Source organism: Psittacula echo (assembly GCF_963264785.1).
Source record: "Psittacula echo genome assembly, chromosome: 4".
NCBI lineage: Eukaryota > Metazoa > Chordata > Aves > Psittaciformes > Psittacidae > Psittacula > Psittacula echo.
The window spans coordinates 38,060,164-38,078,962 of NC_137738.1; the positions used below are offsets into that span (position 1 = coordinate 38,060,164).

Here is an 18,799-nt window from a genome sequence, read left to right on the forward strand (position 1 = left end):
ACAAGGACAAATAGATGGCTGTTGGTCAACTTGGCATTCTCCAGAACCCCAAGCAAAGCTACTTTCCAGCTGGATGGCCCCCAATATCCATTTTAACAGAGAGAATTTCCTTCTTTCTTCTCAGCATAATTTGGGATCGTGATAACAGAGTAGTCTCAGTGGAGTACACATCTTTATGTATTTAATTAAAATCTGTGCGTATTTTAAGTATCTAAATTTCTGCACACATCAACATTTTATATACACATTAGATATACATACATATGTGCATTTCAATAAATTTATATATATACATATATATAACTAAAACATGATTTAGAAAGATTTTATTTAAAAGCATAAGGATTGTTCATGTATCTGAGAAAACTGTCTGAAGTTGAACTGTGAGAGCACTCTTCTTCTATGTCTCCCTTTTCTGTGATGAACTTACGGAGCTAGAGCACAGAAGAAACAAGAGAAGGGTGGGAGAAAAGGATTTATTCAGCCTTAAAATCAGATTGCTCAGGGGAGACCTTATTGCTTTCTACATCTATCTAACTGGAAGGTACAGAGAAGACCGAGCCAAACTTTTCCCAAAGGCATGTGATGGAAGGACAAGAGGCAGTAAAATGCAACATAGGAAATATTAACTAAATAGAAGGATTTTTAATTCTTTTTTCCACCAAATAGGTCAAATAGTGGAACAGGTTTCACCTAGAGGCTACGAAATGTAATCTCCCTCCTTGGAGATACCCTAAACTTAACAGGACAAATTCCTGTACAACCTGATTGGGCTTAATCTGAGCATGGGCCTGGATCTATAAGATGGGGAATGGTTTAAGTGACCTCCAGATGTACCTTCCAATTCATTATTCTTTAATAGCACACAAAAGTGGTATTGCTGTCTCTTAACAAAACCAAGCCAAAATTCTTTCCTCAGAGAAGCATTTATGCTATTTTACGGTGCTACATAAGGATTTTCTGATATTGTCTGTCTACTTTCCATTTAAGCAAGGCAGTTTCTTTTAGAGGTTACTCAATTTTAACGCAATCAACTTGGAATCTTTCTTGCTCAGCAGATGTATGAGTACAGAAGACTAAAACCACATTAGGTAATACAAAGGAACATTTAAAAGAATACTTGTCTAAGAGAAAACTGTAATTCTGCTTTTCTTTCCAAGACTTCAATCTAGCTACATTTTTTGGAAGACTGTTTTTGAAACTTCATTGCAGCCCAGATGCTTTGAAGCAAAAATGCTTGCTATTTAATTGCAACTGTTAGCATAAACTGATAACAGGACTTAAGCAGACTTAACTGTATTCATTAGTCTATTTTAGCTATTCTCTTACTTGTCTGCCATGGAGAGTTTATTAATCTGCTGTTTGTAGTTGCATGTTATTTCATTTTGCACACGCTGAACAAGCTCCTCATCGATGGCATACTGTATTGCTGTGTGGATGACATCCAACCACCAAGGAGAACCTGAATGTATCTGTACATAAAAGAACAGATTTATCCATCAACATTCAACAACAACTATTTTACTCATTTCAGCAGAGGTTTATACTGCTCCTCAGGTCACACTCAAACAAAAACCGGTAAATTTCATGGAAAGTGGAAGATGAGAGTATGCTTAAAAAAATATTTCTTCTCCTGTTTAAGTGAATACATGATTAAGAAATATTCTACATTTTCTACTGCTGCACCTTCAAAATTGCTTTAGTAGAGTCAGATTCACCAAGACCATCTACACAGAATGGCCACATAGAGATACTGTAATCAAAAACTTTCCTCTTTCCATCTCTCTCTCTCTCTCTCAAGAAGAGACAAAAGGATCTTTTAATCAGGGAAAGCAAGCTTTCTGTGAGATTAATAAAGCAACACAGAAGTGACCTTATAATTTTCAAAGGTGAAAGAAAATGCAGAAGTGTACTTCCTCATGTGCCATCTGCCCCCATTTCTTTAGACAAGTGAGAAGCAGCATTTCCACTCAGGTGTTCACCAGTTCATTCAGGAATTGCACCTTTCCTTGGAACCTGAATTGTCACATTGCCTAAACACAATTAAGCCTTAGCACAACGACTAAATGCAAGTCAAAGGACAGTTGCTTTGAAAGCAACTGAAATACTACCTAATACGCCACAGAAATTATTCAAGCCCAAAATCTGCAAGTTATTTACAGGTGAAGCACAGTTAATATAAAAATCAAGCATGGTCTTAAACTGTACTAGAATCATCCCACGATGTGCTTCTGTTTTTAACCATCTGCTCATAAAGTACTATGTGCCTCTTTACACGGGGAACACAGAACATGGTTTAGGGGTTGGGTGTGTGCATGCAAGCACACTGACAAAGTCATGTTCTAAACAGGCCTTCAAAGAACTGTTAAGAGATAAAAACCAGCTGGTATTCTGGATAAACAGATGAAAATAATAGATATATAAAAAAATAAATCTCAGAATTCAGAGTCTAAATACTTAAGAGGTACCTGCCTTTCTCTGGAGCTCCCGAATGGTCTGAAAAACTGGCTGTAAGGCCTGATGGGCTTCTGCAACTTCTGCATTGGATTTACTCATATAATGCTGTCGAAGTTGTTCTGCCTGTATGGAAATGAGAGCCTAAATTATGCACAAATCATATTTATGAGGAATAATTGAAAATGCAAAAACTCCGCAGCTACAATATTATTTTAAAATGGTTAGCTACCTACATGCTACCTCCTCTTTATAATATCAGGAGAAGGTAGTATTGCAAAATTACTAGTTATTTGACAATGGAAAACTGGACAGTATTTCTATAAAGGCAAATTAAAACAGAAAAATGCTACCTATGCATAGAATTTGCATTAAAATGATAAAATATCACAACATATCCAAATAATAAGACAGATACTGATCATCACCACATAACTGGAGAGGCTGAAAGAACTGAGCTTGTCCAGCTTGGAGGAGAGAGGCTTAAGAGGGTACATAATAGCAGCCTTCCAGCAGCCAGAAGGAAATCACCAAGAATCAGGAGCCAGGCATCACCTTACTGAAGTACGTGGCGAACGAACGATGGATAATGGCTATAAGTTAGAATGGGAGGTTGTATGTGAATTTTATTTCAACTATGAGGATTATGAAGTATTGGAACAGGTTGCTCAGATAAATTGCGAAATATCTTTCCTTGGAAGTTTTAACCTCCCAGTTGGACAAAGCTCTGAACTGCCTGGTCAGAAATCAATGCTGACCCTGCTCTGAAGGGGAGGTTCAGTGTCGTGGTTTAAGCCCAGGAAGTAAATCAGAACCACGCAGTCCACTTCCCCCCCCACCTTTCTTCCCTCTGCTTCTGGAGGGACAGGGAGGAGAATCAAAAGAATGCAACTCCCAGGGGTTGAGATAAGAACAGTTTAATAACTAAGGTATAACACAAATCACTACTGCTACCACTAATAGTAATAATGATAAAGGAAATAACAAGGAAGAGAATACAACCGCTCACCAACTGGTACCTCACCCCCACCCTGCAGTCATCTAGCCCTTCCAGGAACTCTCAGTTCTACATCCCTGGGCATGACGTGCTGTGGTATGGAATACCTCTTTGGCTAGTTTGGGTCAGGTGTCCTGTCCCTGCTTCCTCCCGGCTTCTCCTCCTCCCTGGCAGAGCATGAGACTCACAAAGTCCTTGGTCAGGATAAACATTCTGACCAGTAACTGAAAACATCAGCTTTATCAATATTTTTCCCAGGCCGAAAGTCAAAACCACAGCGCTGCACCAGCTACTAAGAAGAAGAAAAACTGACTGCTGCTGCTGAACCCAGGACATTCAGCTAGGGACTTGCCAAGATACCTTTCGACCAAAATGATGCCATAACAACAATGTGGAGTCTATATGTCCACTACAAGTAACCACTTGAGAACAGTGATCCCAGCTATTTTACCAGGTATTTCCCTAGTCAAAATTAAGGATATAGTTAGCAGGCTTATGCACAGAGGAAGTAACACACAGTGACTTGTTCATCTGGCCAAAAATTGTCAACCTTTCTAGACGTTTAGGCAGTACAGGAGTGGAGGGTAAACCAGTTGCTGTAGACCATGTGAGTACCGTATAAGTAGTACAGCAAGAGTCTGGACAGATGCTACTGGCAAACTTTATATGATAAAGAACACTGCAAAACAGGATCTTCTGAAGAAGGTTTCAAAGAAGATATTATCAGTACCACACACAGGACCAAAAAGAGAGGTAGAAAAACAGCTTCAAGGCATGACTGAGAAGGTGCAATAGGCAGTAGTAGCTTATATTTACTAGGAGATGGGGAAGCATTTTGGAATGGAAGGCACCTATCCAAGAAAAATAAACTTCACCTAAAGAGGACTGACTACGTGCAGTTAAAATGAGGAAATAAATGTGAGAAAATAAAGGACTCCTAAGAATTCAGGATGATGTATTGTCTATCATTAACATTTATCTAAGTTATTTCAACAAGAACATTGCGGGGTGGGGAAATCACTTTTCAGAGATAAAATTTATTAAGACTTCTATGAAACACTCAAAACATAACAAGAGATCACCAACATTTGGTGATGAGAGAACAGCAGCATTTCACTGTACATTTAAGCTCTCATCTTCAACACTAAACAACTCTGGATTTTACTAACCTGAAAGGAAATGTATGTAAGTTAACCTGAAAGCCATTTTAATTTTTTTTTTTAGTTAGATAAAATATTGAAGCATAAAAAAAAATATTAAAAGGTGACCTTCAAAATGTATCTATATAAAAATGTGTAACGTTTACCTCTTCTGCAAGTCGGCTATCACGCAAAGTTGGAGGAATTCCTGGGTGCTTTGCCAACAATTCCATCAAATTGTGCGTAGAATGAAGTCTCTAAATAGATACAAATTTAACAGAAATTATGAAAAAATACATTGCAACATCTTCAACAGGAAAAGCTTAAACAGCAGTGAAAGCATATAGCAAAAGAATAGTATTAATTTAAAATCAGTTGGTTTTTTTCCCCTCTGTAAGATAAATCCAGATTAACAAAGAAAATAAACATTTTTTTCCTCATTTTACTGAGGTAGAAAATGAAACATTAAAAAATTCTTATTCAACACCTCAAAAGTAAATCAGGATGCAAGTTTGACATAAATCATCAGATGATCTTTAAGGTCCCTTCCAACCCTAACCACTCTATGATTCTATGCTTCTGTCCATTCCATACTCACCCTTCTAATTAAAACACCCCTTTGCTGCTATGGAAAACAAATTATTTATCTTAGAGTACATTATAAGGAGACCATTCATTTAGCCTATCTAAAGCAAAATAAAGTATAAGGAAGAAAACAGCTTCCAAGGGTTCAATTTCCATATTCTTCACTTACCTGAAATAAAAGATGACTGAATAAAACGTGACCTTTATTTCTTTTTTTGGGAAAATAAACTCAACTGTTAAAGTAAGCTAATTTTATTCCTGTTCCCTATGTTCCCCCTATATATCCCAAACCAGATGCCTAATATTATGCTGCCTGAACATGTCCCACAAAATCATACTAACAACCACCACTATCATAAACCTTCTGACTTTCTAGATTCACTTCACCTTTGTCCTGTCACTATCTCAGCCACTAAAGAGCACTGGCCAGCAGTGAATTGTCATTGTCTTAAAGAGCTAAGCCTACACAACTGGGATGTACTCATCAGAAGCTGAGCTTTATTACACAAACATAGTGTACATTTTGAGGGGGAAAAAAAGTTTTATTGGATTGCATAAGCCAGTTAAGCAGCTTAATTAACAATCCTGTTTTAAGCAGTTTAACAGGTTTATGCTGATATGACTACGCTAAGTGAAAATGCCTCTGGGAAGTCACAAAGGAGCAGGAAGGAACAAAGAAGCACAATGGAGCCAGCAGATGACCACATGCAGGATAATCAAACAATAACTTGCTTAGTGAAGCAAGCAAAGTAAAGAAATAGACAACTGGTCACTTATTATTTATCCATCATTAACATTTTGGGTATCTTGTTATGCTTCAGAGAATTTTGGTCAATTTAGAACTGCTATTTCTTGAAGAAATATAAAGATGTTACTCAGAGAACCGTTGCTTTTTTACCAGGTAAATATATTTATATTTTTAATATAGTATTAAAAATGCATTAATATTATTACCTGAAAATTCTTTTTGATTCTTTCTCATGTTTTAATTCCCTGTCAGAGGACATCTTCTGCAGTATAACAATTTTATTATTCTCTATCATTTGGCAAATTTATCATTCTCAATGCAAGCCCAGCATCCGGTGTTTGCTGGATGTAAACCAATACCATTAATGTGAGCAGTCACAGCCACATACAGAAGTCTAGGAATTCAGCTTGTTGAGTTTATTGCAGAACAGCAGGTGGAGATCATACACTGCTTTTGGAATATCATGAACACTCACAAGCAGAAGTTCTTAGAATTCGAGTAGATTTAAAAAAAAAAAAAAAAAAAAAAAAAGGAAACAGGGAGGTCACTAAACAGATTCTGATCTAAAGATTGTGACAATGACAGCAGGCTGAAGGAGTCATTCAGCACACCACTGGGAGGAAGAAAAGACTGACCTGTTAAACTAAATCTGAAGTATTCCAGTTCTTAACTACTAGTTGCTTTATTTTTACATTTGAATGCTCACTCACTTGCAAGGAATCTGTTTTGAGCTTTTCTTTGTGCTCTTCAGATGATCGTAACACTTCTCTATACAGCTCTGCAGCCAATGCATATTCTCCTGAATTAAAAGAGGAACAGAAAACATACACGTATTGTGTTGGGTTTTAATATACAAGCAACCACGACTGGCCATCACTTGTAACATACTAAGATGCTTTCAGAGAGGCTATATAAAATCTGCTTGACTTTAAGCAAATCTTCCCTTTTCATTCTGCTCCTCCCCCGCCCTCCCCCAAAACCTGGTAAAAGACAGAGTATTATATTTTACAAAGACTAAAGCAGTTTCCAAATTAGGTATCTTTTGTGACTGCAAGATCTTGATCTTAAAATATGTATTCACAGTTGCATAAGTCAAAGAAACCTCACATGTTGAACTAAAAAAATAATAAAATCATCTACAACTCACCGCAGTGATGCATTACTGAATTCACACTGCAAATACATAATTCACTCTTCCAGTGAAAACAATGAAAGTTATGTCACACTTCAGAAAGGTAAAAATGATTAAACACACGCAGGGAGCGTAACTACTGATGTAAGCTGCTAACACCACAATCACTTCTCAGAAAATAGATTATATAACAAAAAGCAGCAATAAAAAATTGAAGTTGCATATGGAAAAGCAGTAAAAAAAATAAATTATTTTTATTTTCTTTGCTCAACTGACAGAAATGTACTTAGCCAGTAATAGGCTCAGAAGACCATGGGGAAGTACAGGGACATGAAATGCATGAAGACAGATAACAAAGAAAGAACATCTTACATATCTGTAACAACCCTATTTTCAACAAGATTTCTTATATTGAAACTGTTGCTAGTTTTAAGGTTGTAGTCCTGCAAAATGTTATTGCCATTACTAGTAACAGGCCAAAAGCTATCCTGAATTTGAAAGGGTTCAAGTTGAGGCTTGTCAGACCTCGTCTGAGTTTCTTTTAACCTGCCTGGACCTTTCCCTTGGCTTAGCTGTGACAGCAGTTCTTCTAATTCATTAGGTGTCTAATTCACCAGTATAATTATTTTTCTTTTTATTTTAACATTTGTCTTTGTGTAGTACAACCACAGTTTTATATAGAAAGCAATAATAAGCAGTTATGTCATGTAGAATGGGATATTTACAACTTAAACAATGATGTAGTGTAGAGAAATACAGGCCTAGTAACAATAGCAGAGACCTTGAAAAGTAAAGACATAGGATGAAGTGTAGAGTACAGCCATGGAATGCTAAGAGATGGTACACAGGCTTGGCAGTGAATACAGAAGCCATGGCTATAAACAACTCACCCACAGTCAAAGAAATGCAGAGAGCTGGACAAAACTGGTTTTAGGGGCAACAAAGAGAACAAAGAAATAGTATGTAACATTCATAAAAGGCATCATGTACACTAAATTTGATGTTAAAGTGAAGCTGCAGTCCAATGAAGACAGAGAAAGGTGTAAAAAGTGTGCTAGCAAACATAAAAATGACCCAAATTGGATCTTTGAATAAGAAAAAAGAAACTGCCAACATGAAAAATCTTACGCCTCCTGAGAATTCCAGGTGGTGACAACTAGCCATAGCACTGCCACCACCAGTATGAAACCATTGACCTCAGGACTCCAAAGCGCAGTAGAAAGTGTAAGCATAAAAGCAGGACAAGCATTTAGAAACAACTGTGATTATTATTCTTTTTTCTGTAACAATTAGATCTGGATAATAGCAACTATACCTGTAAGATTTCAATCACAGTAACAATAAATTAATGGCTTTTCTTATATACAAAGTGCACTTCTTCCTTGCTGATAAAGGTGACTGAGTTTAACAGTAATGCTGGCGGTAAGGGAGAGGGAAGTTACAAACCAGTAACTGCCTCAGTCCTGCTTTTGCTCCTCACCAGATGCAAATTTCATCAATATGCTTTTCAAAAAAAAAAGCCAAACTTATTTTTTTGTACTAGCATATTTTAGAAGTATTTAATCTGTGCAGAGATCTTTTTAAGGACTTAATTCTGGCTGAAAAACTTGATCTCCATCCTGCAATAATAACAAACAACATTTTAAACCTACTAACTACAGACTAGAGAATCTAAACATAGTATTTCTGTAAGACAAGTAATGGAAGAGGCAAATCTCCTCTTTGAAAGAAGACTTCAACATGAGCTGGAGAAATTCAAGCAGCCTGTCAACTTTAGAAGACTTATTACTTGGCAAGGAGGCATTTTTTTCACATTCATGGCTAAGTAATTTTAATTTATTATTATTTTGTTTAGTGGGACATTCAAGATGCATGTAATTATTTTTGTTTCCTATTCAAAGCTTTTTTCCCCTCCCAATTCAGTCAAAATCTACACTGACAGAGCTATATAGCAGGCAGCAGCAATGAGATTCCACAATCAGTGTAGCAGTTTGCATAGCAGAGGGCACAAAGAACGCCCAGAAAGCATTACTGATAAACAAAACCAGGTTAAATATAATTACACAAGTATAACTTTTTATCCTCCCAGTACACATAGATGGTAGAATTAAGAAGGAATATAAACCAAAAAAGCCAGAAATACTCTGAGACATCAAGAAAATGCACAAAACACCTTTTCTCCCTCTAGAATGAGTATCTTGTTATGAACACTGTTCCAAGCCTCTCTAGTTTCCCAAGATTTCAATATGGCTTTTCCCCTGAATTCAGAAAAGCCATTGCTTTTACATGGTGGCATCTAAACCATAATCAGCAAACTAAAAGAGGTAAAGTGTATGCTACAGCCATCCAGTCTTACCTTTAATGATATGGATACCAGCTAAGCCATTCAGAGCACACACCAACTGTCGGTGAGCTTCCTCACACTCTGTTCGACATTTTTTCTGCAGAGATGTTAACAGTTCCTCCATGGTCATGGTGCTGAAATGGAGACCAAATGGCTCAAATGTGAAACAAAACCACAAGCCTAGAAGAGTAAAACTGTCATGTTGTGCAGCACGAAACTGTTACACACATCCAACATACTGTGCAAATGTTCATTCAAGATGTATTTACTCATTAAAAAACCCTAGTTGTCAGCTTTTCTTCCAGCTAGAGCTTTAGCCTAACTTGAGCATGAAAAAGAGGTTGACATCTCCTAAAAATAGAAAGAAATAAAAGCAAGAGGAAAATTAACTAAAACAATCCTTCACAGGGAAAATATTTTGCTCTGTTACAGCGGCAAACTGGAAACCAAGCAAAAATAGACCTCATATTGCTACAAGCTGTTAAAATTAAAACAGCTATGAGAGACTACATTTCTTCCCCCTACAACCAATCTAAACATGCAAAACTCACGAGGTGTCAAGGGAAAGAGGAAAATGTGTGAAATGAGAATAGTGAAGATTAGTAATAATAAACTTCCTTTTCTACATTTGTTTGTAATATTTGTAATTCATGAGAGGAATTCAGTCAGAAAAGAATTAGTTTAACATAAAAAAACAGGAAATGGAGAGATAAGAGGGAGAAGCAAGAACAGAGATGAAAAAGAAGAAAGGAAGAGGCATGAAGGATAGCTCGGAGTAAGGCCAAAGGACAAACAATCCAGGCAGAAATAAGACTGATGTGAACAGACAGGAGAGTAAACTGCAACAACAGTCTACAACAGCTGCCCTGAAGCTGTTTCAGTGATCAATTGCTGCTGTGAGATCAGACACTAATCCTCCCCCCAAAACTCTGCTCCTCAGCCTCATTCACCTTCAGGAGAAGAAATTATTATTTGTCATTTAATGCTGTGGAGTAGAGCAAGAGGTGACATAACCTCTGTGCAGTCTCAGCCCAAGCTATGTGGGAAGAGTATCCTTGACTAGACTTTTATTTTACCCCCTTGCAACCCTGTTTCATTTGCAGAAACTGTTCTTTGAATTTACCCTACAGCACTAAACTAGAGCAGGCTCTAAATCAATATAGTCACTATTTATAATTAGCTGGGTTGTGCAGGTGTTGGCAAATACACATAGCACACACTGCTCGTACTCTGATAATTTTACCATTAATACTTATCCTTCATTTTCAAAACCATCAGCAGTTTCAAGAAAAACTATAAAATCAAAAGGATGTACATATAAAGTATGCAATTTGATACATAGCCTGAGACTGCCAATTAAGACAAAAAAGAAGCGTTTTTTGCTCTAACTAGGGAAGCCTAGAAATCTCCCTTTTGAGGCCTATGTTTTTGCTGAGTATATGTTCTTATTTACTGCTTTCATGACAGAGATGAAAAAATACTCCACCCAAATCAAAACCAGTCATCTAACAGAGAATATACACCAAACTCAGCTTTCTTGTTTCAGGCCAGTTTGTCTTATCCATGTGCTCCAGCATCAACTTCATTGTTTCCTTAAATTTTTCTTATTCATCAAAGTTCCTTGCTTCATTATTCTCCTACACATAACCAAAGGCAGGAGACAAACCTCTCTGCTCTGGGAATGTTCACTGCTGAAGTCAAGTTTGGTTCACAAAAAAAAAAAAAGGTATCTAAGTGGCACTGGGAAATGACTTTGCTTTGTACATACAATTTAAAGAAAGAATTCATTTTCATTGATAGTTTTTCCACCACAGTTACTATGCAGCTGTCTCTCCACAACCATTCCACCAAAATCAACACAGTTCTAAGCTGTCCCCAGCATACTCGGCCCAGTTTACACATTTCGGTTTTACTCCACTTGCTCATTTTAATGCAAGCAATCTTTTATAGGCTGGTGGGAATATTGATTTCTCCATGTTTGAGTCCTTGCTTCCACACTAGCAGACTGTTAGACAGAAAATGCTACAACAAATTGGCCCCTGCTGAAAAAGGGCAAAGTCTATTACAGCTGCTTAGGCATTACTAAGTAGTGCCCTGTATGAGAAAGGGGAAGGAGTAGGACACAAAACTTCATAAAAGGACAGCAAGAGACTGAATAGAATGGATGTACAAGACCAGGAAACACTATAAATAACATCAGCAGTGTTAGAAGTTCAAGTTCTTCCCCACATGTAGCTTAAAAAAGAAACAAGGTGAGAGTCTGGTATGGAAACAGCCTGTTCTTTCACAACCCCCCATATTGAATGGAAAAGTAGTAGCTACATTTTGCTACTAGACTTCTAGCAACATACTTTTGGTCTAAGGAAGACTGAGACCAACTGGTTTTTGCAGGGCACTTCTGAGGAAAATGATCTTCAAAGCATGCACAAAAAGGGGGGAAAGGGAGGAGAAATGGCAAAACCCCCTACATTTGAACAGCTTTCAAGTTTGGATCTACATTTACAAATTCTGCAGCCTCACATTAACATTTTCTTTGAAATAAAGAAATTATCCCATTCTGTTCATTCATTTTGCTGTTTTTTCTCATTTATGAGCATGAGTTTCGTAAGAGACAAAAGAAAATCAGTGGGCTTATTTAAAACTGAAAAAGAATCTGGTTTGTTTCGCACTCAATCTGTCACCTGCAACATCCATAAGCATCGTAAGATTAATGCGTAACTGCACAAACAACTGCCTTTCAGTACCATGTTTATCACAAGAATTATACTAACTACCCTCTGCATCCTATTCAGCTTCTGAGGTCACATACCTTGGTATGCCATGGTTGCACATTAAAAAAGCTTAAAATTAGGCTTGTTTGAGAACCGTACAAGATCTTGCACAGCTGCGGACAACCAGGGCTTTCCTTTGTGTAAAGAAAGCCATTTAAGAAGTGACAGAAATTCACCTTTTCTGTAATGGTAAGAACTCTCCCCGAACAGCTTGTGGATGACAGCAGGCCTGCCTCAGCCGCAGCAAAGGGTACAGAATAGAAGTCACAGTCCTTCTATCTAGGCTACTAAGCTTAAGAGTCCAGTCTGAAATCTTCCTGAGTTTTGCCAATGCATCCTGGCAGCACACCTCATGCTGGCGATGATAGAAGTGTCTCTCGACAGGAGAAAAGTGAAGCCAATGTACATTTTCTGTCTGAGGGGGGATTTGAATCTGCAATTCAAAAAGAAAATCAATAATTTGCAAATAAAGCTATTACAAATGTTGTTCAGGAATTGTAAAACCAAAAAGTCTAATTTACTTGGTCAATCACATCCTTCTTTGCTGATCTCCACATTATCTTGGCAATTAGACTGTAGAGAGGCTGGGGATTTTTCCTACAATAAGGTCGATACAAAAGTCGGTCCCACCAATGTTTGACCCAGTAAGGATCAATTCCAAGAAAAAGGACTAATCCATACAGATCTGCCAAGAAAATAAAGTGGTTTAGTACAATATTTATGTTTTAATACTTCACAATACGCCTCCCCAAAAAAATTTATACAAAGGTTACTAGGCAAAAAGCAACTACATTCTGGCTGATAGCTTTTCCACGTGTTTTCCAGTCATTCCCTCACCAAAACAGCTAATTTAAGGCAGAAGACTGGATTGGGAAAGGTAGTGATTCTCTCCTTTAGCTAGCTGTTAGATTTTCATAGAACTTGCTGGAATGTAACTATTTGTGAGACACTTCCCTAATTTCAAGTTTAGCAAAATAGAGCAATGAATTTAAATGTATTCAGAGCAGAGGTGAGAGGTAGAAATGACATGACCGCATATGGTTAACCAAGTTTGCCAGGTTTTTCTAAAACAATATTGCTTGGAATCATTACTCCACAGCCTGCTGTGCACCAACTGTCAGTTGCCCACCATCCTAAAAGGTGCTGGAATTCAGAAGACTCACTTTTCTATTAATGCATAAGAAATTAGCAAACCCAACTTTTATTGTTTTCTTACTTGATGAGAGAATACAGCTTGCTCATTCTGCCCAGTTCAGAAACTCATCAATTTTGGGGATGAAATATAAGGACATACTGACTTTAAGCTTTTATCTAAATCTTACTGGAAAGATACTGAAGCACACATTTAAATGCTGCATGTGGACAATGCAGAAACAGAAATAGATAATGGTATCTTATGGATAGTTCTTAAAGATTTTATGGCTACATTCTCCATTCTGTTAGCTTTATCGTAATTCTGGTAGTCAGCTGAAAGCCGTAAGACATTAACCAAATACATCCTAGACAAGGGGAAAAAAAATCCTGGGAATCATTTCTATGCATGATGCAATTGTTTACCCAAAGGTCTTAGCCCACTTTATTACAGCAGCAGCAGCACAAATTCAAATCAGCCAGCAGTTTTCATCCCCATGTATAGCCTGAGCACCTTGCCAACATGTATTATGGACAATATATTTCAGTTATGTATTAAATCAACACTATCACACATAAGGACTTGAAAAAGTTAATTATGACTGTCAAATCAATCACTTCCTTCTATAGTTTTTGCTTTATTAACTATGTATTCTCACTTCTCAGTACTGTTATGTGCATTTATAAATTTAATCCACAATTCCATATTGAATTCATCTACAATATTGGCTTTTATTATAGTTTGGTATCTGAATATTAGTTCACAAATGTACACAAATGGATACACTGATTTATCTGCTTTCAAACTCATTGCCTCAATGTGTACCACATATTCCTAAATCCATCAAAGAACATAGCGAGATAAAGAAGTTAGTTACATTTCTTTTTTGTCTCTGTCTGAAGCCTGTCTACAGAAACTGAGACTCACAGAAACTCACAAAAAAGACAAGATAAATGACAGCTGCTAACATACAACCCCCTACTCCCCACATCTCAATTCATTAATTCCTTACATAAGGACTTAAGACAGCTTCATAAAGCTTTAGAACGATTTTTAGAATTTATATTCATGGCAGTTGAAGCCCACAGTAGTTCATACAGGGCTTTGCAAAAAGCAAATACAGCCTGCTTGCTGTATTTGACAGTTAGAAGAGTTCTATAACCACAGCAGACTATCTTTAGCTGCAAGAAAGAAGGGTTAATATTTACCCACTCTGCTAAGTGAAAACTGAAGAACAGACTTGAGTCAGCTGTTGGACACACAGGTTCTCTTCTCCCCAAAGTATTTGTCTAACTCAGGGAGATAAAAAGATTTCAGGTCTGCAGTTTTTATATTGATGCATTTATTGATGGCATTATCACATGCTTAAGGTTTATGGCTTACCAAGTCAAGAGTACCTAATGAATTCAGAGCAAGTCTAGCTGACATTTTAACTGCTTGAAACCACAATCTAATTATCAGCACAAGGAAAACCCACAGATGACACTGCTACATACAACCTCACCTTCTAATCCTCGCTGCACAGGAGTGCCACTGACACACCAGCGATTGATTCCAGTTAAACGGAGTGCCATTTCAGCAGCCTAGCAGAAGAAGATAGAAGTAATGGTAGGGAAGCGAAAACAGAGCAGAATACAGACTGAAAACACAACCACCTTATTTTTAAGAAGTCTGAACATCTTTTCAGTGCCTAAGAGTAGCAGACCTATAAGCAGCATTGGTATAATATATTATAAAAATGTGTATGAAGTTATTGATCTTTTTGAAGATAACTGAAAGCAGAGAAAAGCCATATCCACTTCCAAGTAATCAAGTGCAAGTACAGATTCACAGAAGGCAAATAGCAAACAAAACTGTATGTTAAAAAAAAAATTAAAGAATTAAAGCCTGTAATCCATTATGTAAGTAGTATTTTTGTCATAAGGCAAAATGGCAAAGGGCAAAAAAAATGGATGAATACCAATTAAAATAATCTCCCTCTGCAGACTGCAGCCTTAGAGTTTGCAGACAGACTGCTGATTATTTTAGCTTCTACACCCAAAGGACATATCTATGCCTCTGAACCATGTCAGTGAACAGGCTAGTGTCTTGTTTGAAACTATCAAACACCATATACATGATGACCTAGTTCTTTAAACTGTCGGTATAGATTAAGCATTTTTTGAGCTGGACATACTTCACAGTCTGCCAGAATTCCAAAAGGAGAATCATTTAATAGTAAGTATCTCCAACAAAAATGTCACTTCTAAAGAACAGGCTACAAGGACAAATCATCTGAGTGTACTGAACTTAAAAGGGGGAGCAGGAAGTCTACTTTATAATTTACAATAAACTTGTCAAAACCTTTTTGAGATAAGTAAGGGCATGACCGGGAATGTCATACCTTTGCAGTAGTGCATTCAACCATCTGTGCTTCATCAAGACAGATCCTCCACCACTCCACTGCTACTAAGGGGCTTGGAATGGCCATATACCGCTTCTGGTTCCTGAAACGGCGCCCATCTTCACTGTTGCTGTGGGGTATATCCACATAGTTCAGTTCAGTGCGAAGGACATCATACGTGGTGATAACCACCTCTTGCTCGGCCAGCATGTGTGGCTGCAAAAAGCCATGCTTCTTCACACCTTGATACACCTACATAGGTTTGTATTCAACAACACATTAGCAAAAAATGAAGGTAAGAGACACTGTAATAAAAATGCTAAAATACCAGTTCAGCTTAATACCTGCATGCTTTTAGCACTGTTGCTCATGTAATATGAAACCCTTCGTAAAACCTGTATTCCTACAGCAGCATGGTGGGAAATCCATGTAAGTAACAGATAATAAATACAATACAGACATTGATGCAAAATTTTTAAGTATGATTATTTATACCTTCACAAAATGTATTTTTTTTTCTCCTGTCAAGGAGAGGACTTCAGCATTTTCTACAAGTTATTTGTTCCAACAATTGTTTCCAAGATTAAGTATTCTGCAACATTGTATGGAGCAGCAGTATTTAAGTCATTGTTATATGTCTGGCCCTCTCCTTTACTGTAGACATATTACCTTTCTTCCCATTGCTCCCAAAATTTCATGGATGATTAGGTAAAGACAGATGTATGCAGTGAAATACTTAAAAACCAGAAGTGATACTCTGGGTAATTTTTAAAGTCCAAAAATGATTTCGACAGAGACTCGTAAGACAGAAGGAATACCCTAGTAAGAAACAATCCCTGCGCACCAAGAGAATATCATTATAAACCTTTCACACTGACATTTTTCTAATAGCAGAAGTATTTCTCTTATCTCACTTGTCATTTTAAGCACGATCCTTTCAGAAACATACAGCAGTTTAAATAAGAAAAAAATAAGATAAACTGAACATTTTACTATATGATTCCTCATGATAGCATTATATATCTAAAGAAAATAAACACAGCACACTGAGTCCCAATATACTTAAATACAAAAATATGTTCAGATTTCAAACACTGTGTGGTACAATACACATAAAATTCATACTAACTTTTTTCTCTTGCTCCCAAGTTATTTCAGGAATCTACTTAAAAATTACAGGCACCCATTGCTTACTTCAGCAATTTTATCATCAGCTACTTCTTGCCACTCATCTGACTATTAATCACAATATTCCATTTCCCAATCTTTTTTTAGAAAGAATCTTTATTCTAGTCTCATTTTCAGATATCTAGCATCTTTCTAGTCCTCTCTCATTCTATGAGTTCATGATTTATTATATAAGAATGGATCAGCCTGGTTAGTGTTTATCTGCAACTACCTACAAACACTTTTACCATTTAAGAAAGATCATACCATCTTTCAGTCCCTCTGAGCGTCACAAATTTTAATGTCCTCTTAATTCACACAGCTAATAGTTAAAAATACCAAAATCAAGGTGACCTTAGGAAACCTCAGCTGATTTCACCTCTCTTTATTGTTTGATGACAAGCACATGATTTCACTGTTAATTTCACTGTTAATTAACTCTGTCTTCCCATAATACTTTTCCCTCTACATTTGTTCATATGGCAACAGTATTTCTGTCAAATGTTTCTTTCAGCCCCAGGACATGACAATGGAGCATGTGTGCATCCAGGTCAATGCAAAGGAACGAAAGGGAAAGAAGGGGATGAGGGGAAATAGAAAAAAATAAAAAAGAAAAGCATGCTCAATGAAGCATCTGTTAAGAATCAAAAAATAGCTGCTGAAGTCTAATGATCTCTTCCAAGTGTTTATGAACAGATTTTCTGTAGGTTTATAACTTGGCCAGGTTTTGGTTGTTTTCAGAGCCACAGGAAAAGACAACCTGCCACAAAGCAGGACCTATCAATAAATTTTAATTTCTTATTCTATTATATAAAACCATTAGAATTTCCCACAGGTTGTAAGCAGTTGGAAGAATAAAAAACACCCTTCATATGCAATGCAAGGCCTGTTAAAATGGGAAGCTGGTTCTTTGAAATGTCTGCACTATGCAAGTCTGGATGACTTACAGTTGGCTGTTAAAAGAAAACAAAAACAGTGCCTTTGAACTGAAGGTGTCGCACAGCTTAAAGTACTGACATTTACTATTGAAGCTATTTTACTGTTACCATGTAAATCTATTTCTGACAGTTTTCATCAAATCTGGTATAAAACCTGGACTGGGTCCTATGAAAACTGTGCAAATTTTACACATTTGTTAACTGCTGCACTAAAGCTAATTAGACTGCTCACACAAATGGCTTATTGGAAACCTAGAATTCATTTATACATTGGGCATGTAGGCAGAATAGCTGAAGGTACCAGATATATCCCTGAATACAAAGCTTCCTCTCTTTATCAATCTACTACTACTGTTATTTTATTCAAAATATAAGGGATCTACAGTTCTCAAAGCACTTTATCATTACACAAAATTCTTGCCTACTAAAAATATGAAGGACAAAACTTGACTGCATCATTATGAAAAGATAATGGCTACCCTTGAATACTGTGGTAGCTATATTAAAAACCAAAAAAACCAGACCTATATAGCCATAGTTACCATACATATAATTGGATTTATTTTAATGATAGAGCTATTAGAAATCAACTAAAAGGACAACACATGGTCTCCAGAAGAGCAGCATCTTAATAAATATGACAGATGTCAGAGACAATGTCCAAGTTGAAATGGTGTTATTTTCAGTAAACACCAAGGCCGAAGACTTGTTTTATAATGCCTGAGAAATACAAATTCAAAAGCACACTCGTTACCTACTGAAACATTTGTATTCATCTGGAATGAAATGAGAACCAACTGTCAGAGAGCTGCCTGGGTGTAAATGTACACCGAGATGACGCTTCCAAAGCACCTATAGTTAGGCCTAAATTCCTTAGTAATCTTTCAGAGAAAAACCCCACAGAAATAGCCTTCCCTCTCGGAAATCACCTGGGGTTACAACTGTTCAAAATTTGCTTCCACTTGATAAAGATACTTAGTCCACTGTACCATCTCTCAGTAACCAACTA

At 36.9% G+C, this 18,799-nt stretch overlaps 1 protein-coding gene across 6 annotated transcripts in view; it reads right to left on the minus strand.

The window, feature by feature from the left end:
* SHPRH (SNF2 histone linker PHD RING helicase) overlaps positions 1-18,799 on the minus strand; it is a 50,539-nt gene that overhangs the window by 19,792 nt on the left and 11,948 nt on the right. For all 6 annotated transcript variants that reach the window (XR_013956521.1, XM_080614646.1, XM_080614645.1 and 3 more), the window contains 9 exons: positions 15,686-15,937; positions 14,807-14,885; positions 12,692-12,855; positions 12,347-12,603; positions 9,412-9,533; positions 6,634-6,722; positions 4,758-4,847; positions 2,473-2,580; positions 1,330-1,472 (listed from right to left, as the gene is read on the minus strand). Coding sequence is in view for 5 of the 6 variants with exons in the window: in XM_080614646.1 (XP_080470772.1) it covers positions 1,330-1,472; positions 2,473-2,580; positions 4,758-4,847; positions 6,634-6,722; positions 9,412-9,533; positions 12,347-12,603; positions 12,692-12,855; positions 14,807-14,885; positions 15,686-15,937 (1,304 nt within the window). In the remaining variant the exon portion in view is untranslated. The remainder of the gene's footprint in view (positions 1-1,329; positions 1,473-2,472; positions 2,581-4,757; positions 4,848-6,633; positions 6,723-9,411; positions 9,534-12,346; positions 12,604-12,691; positions 12,856-14,806; positions 14,886-15,685; positions 15,938-18,799) is intronic.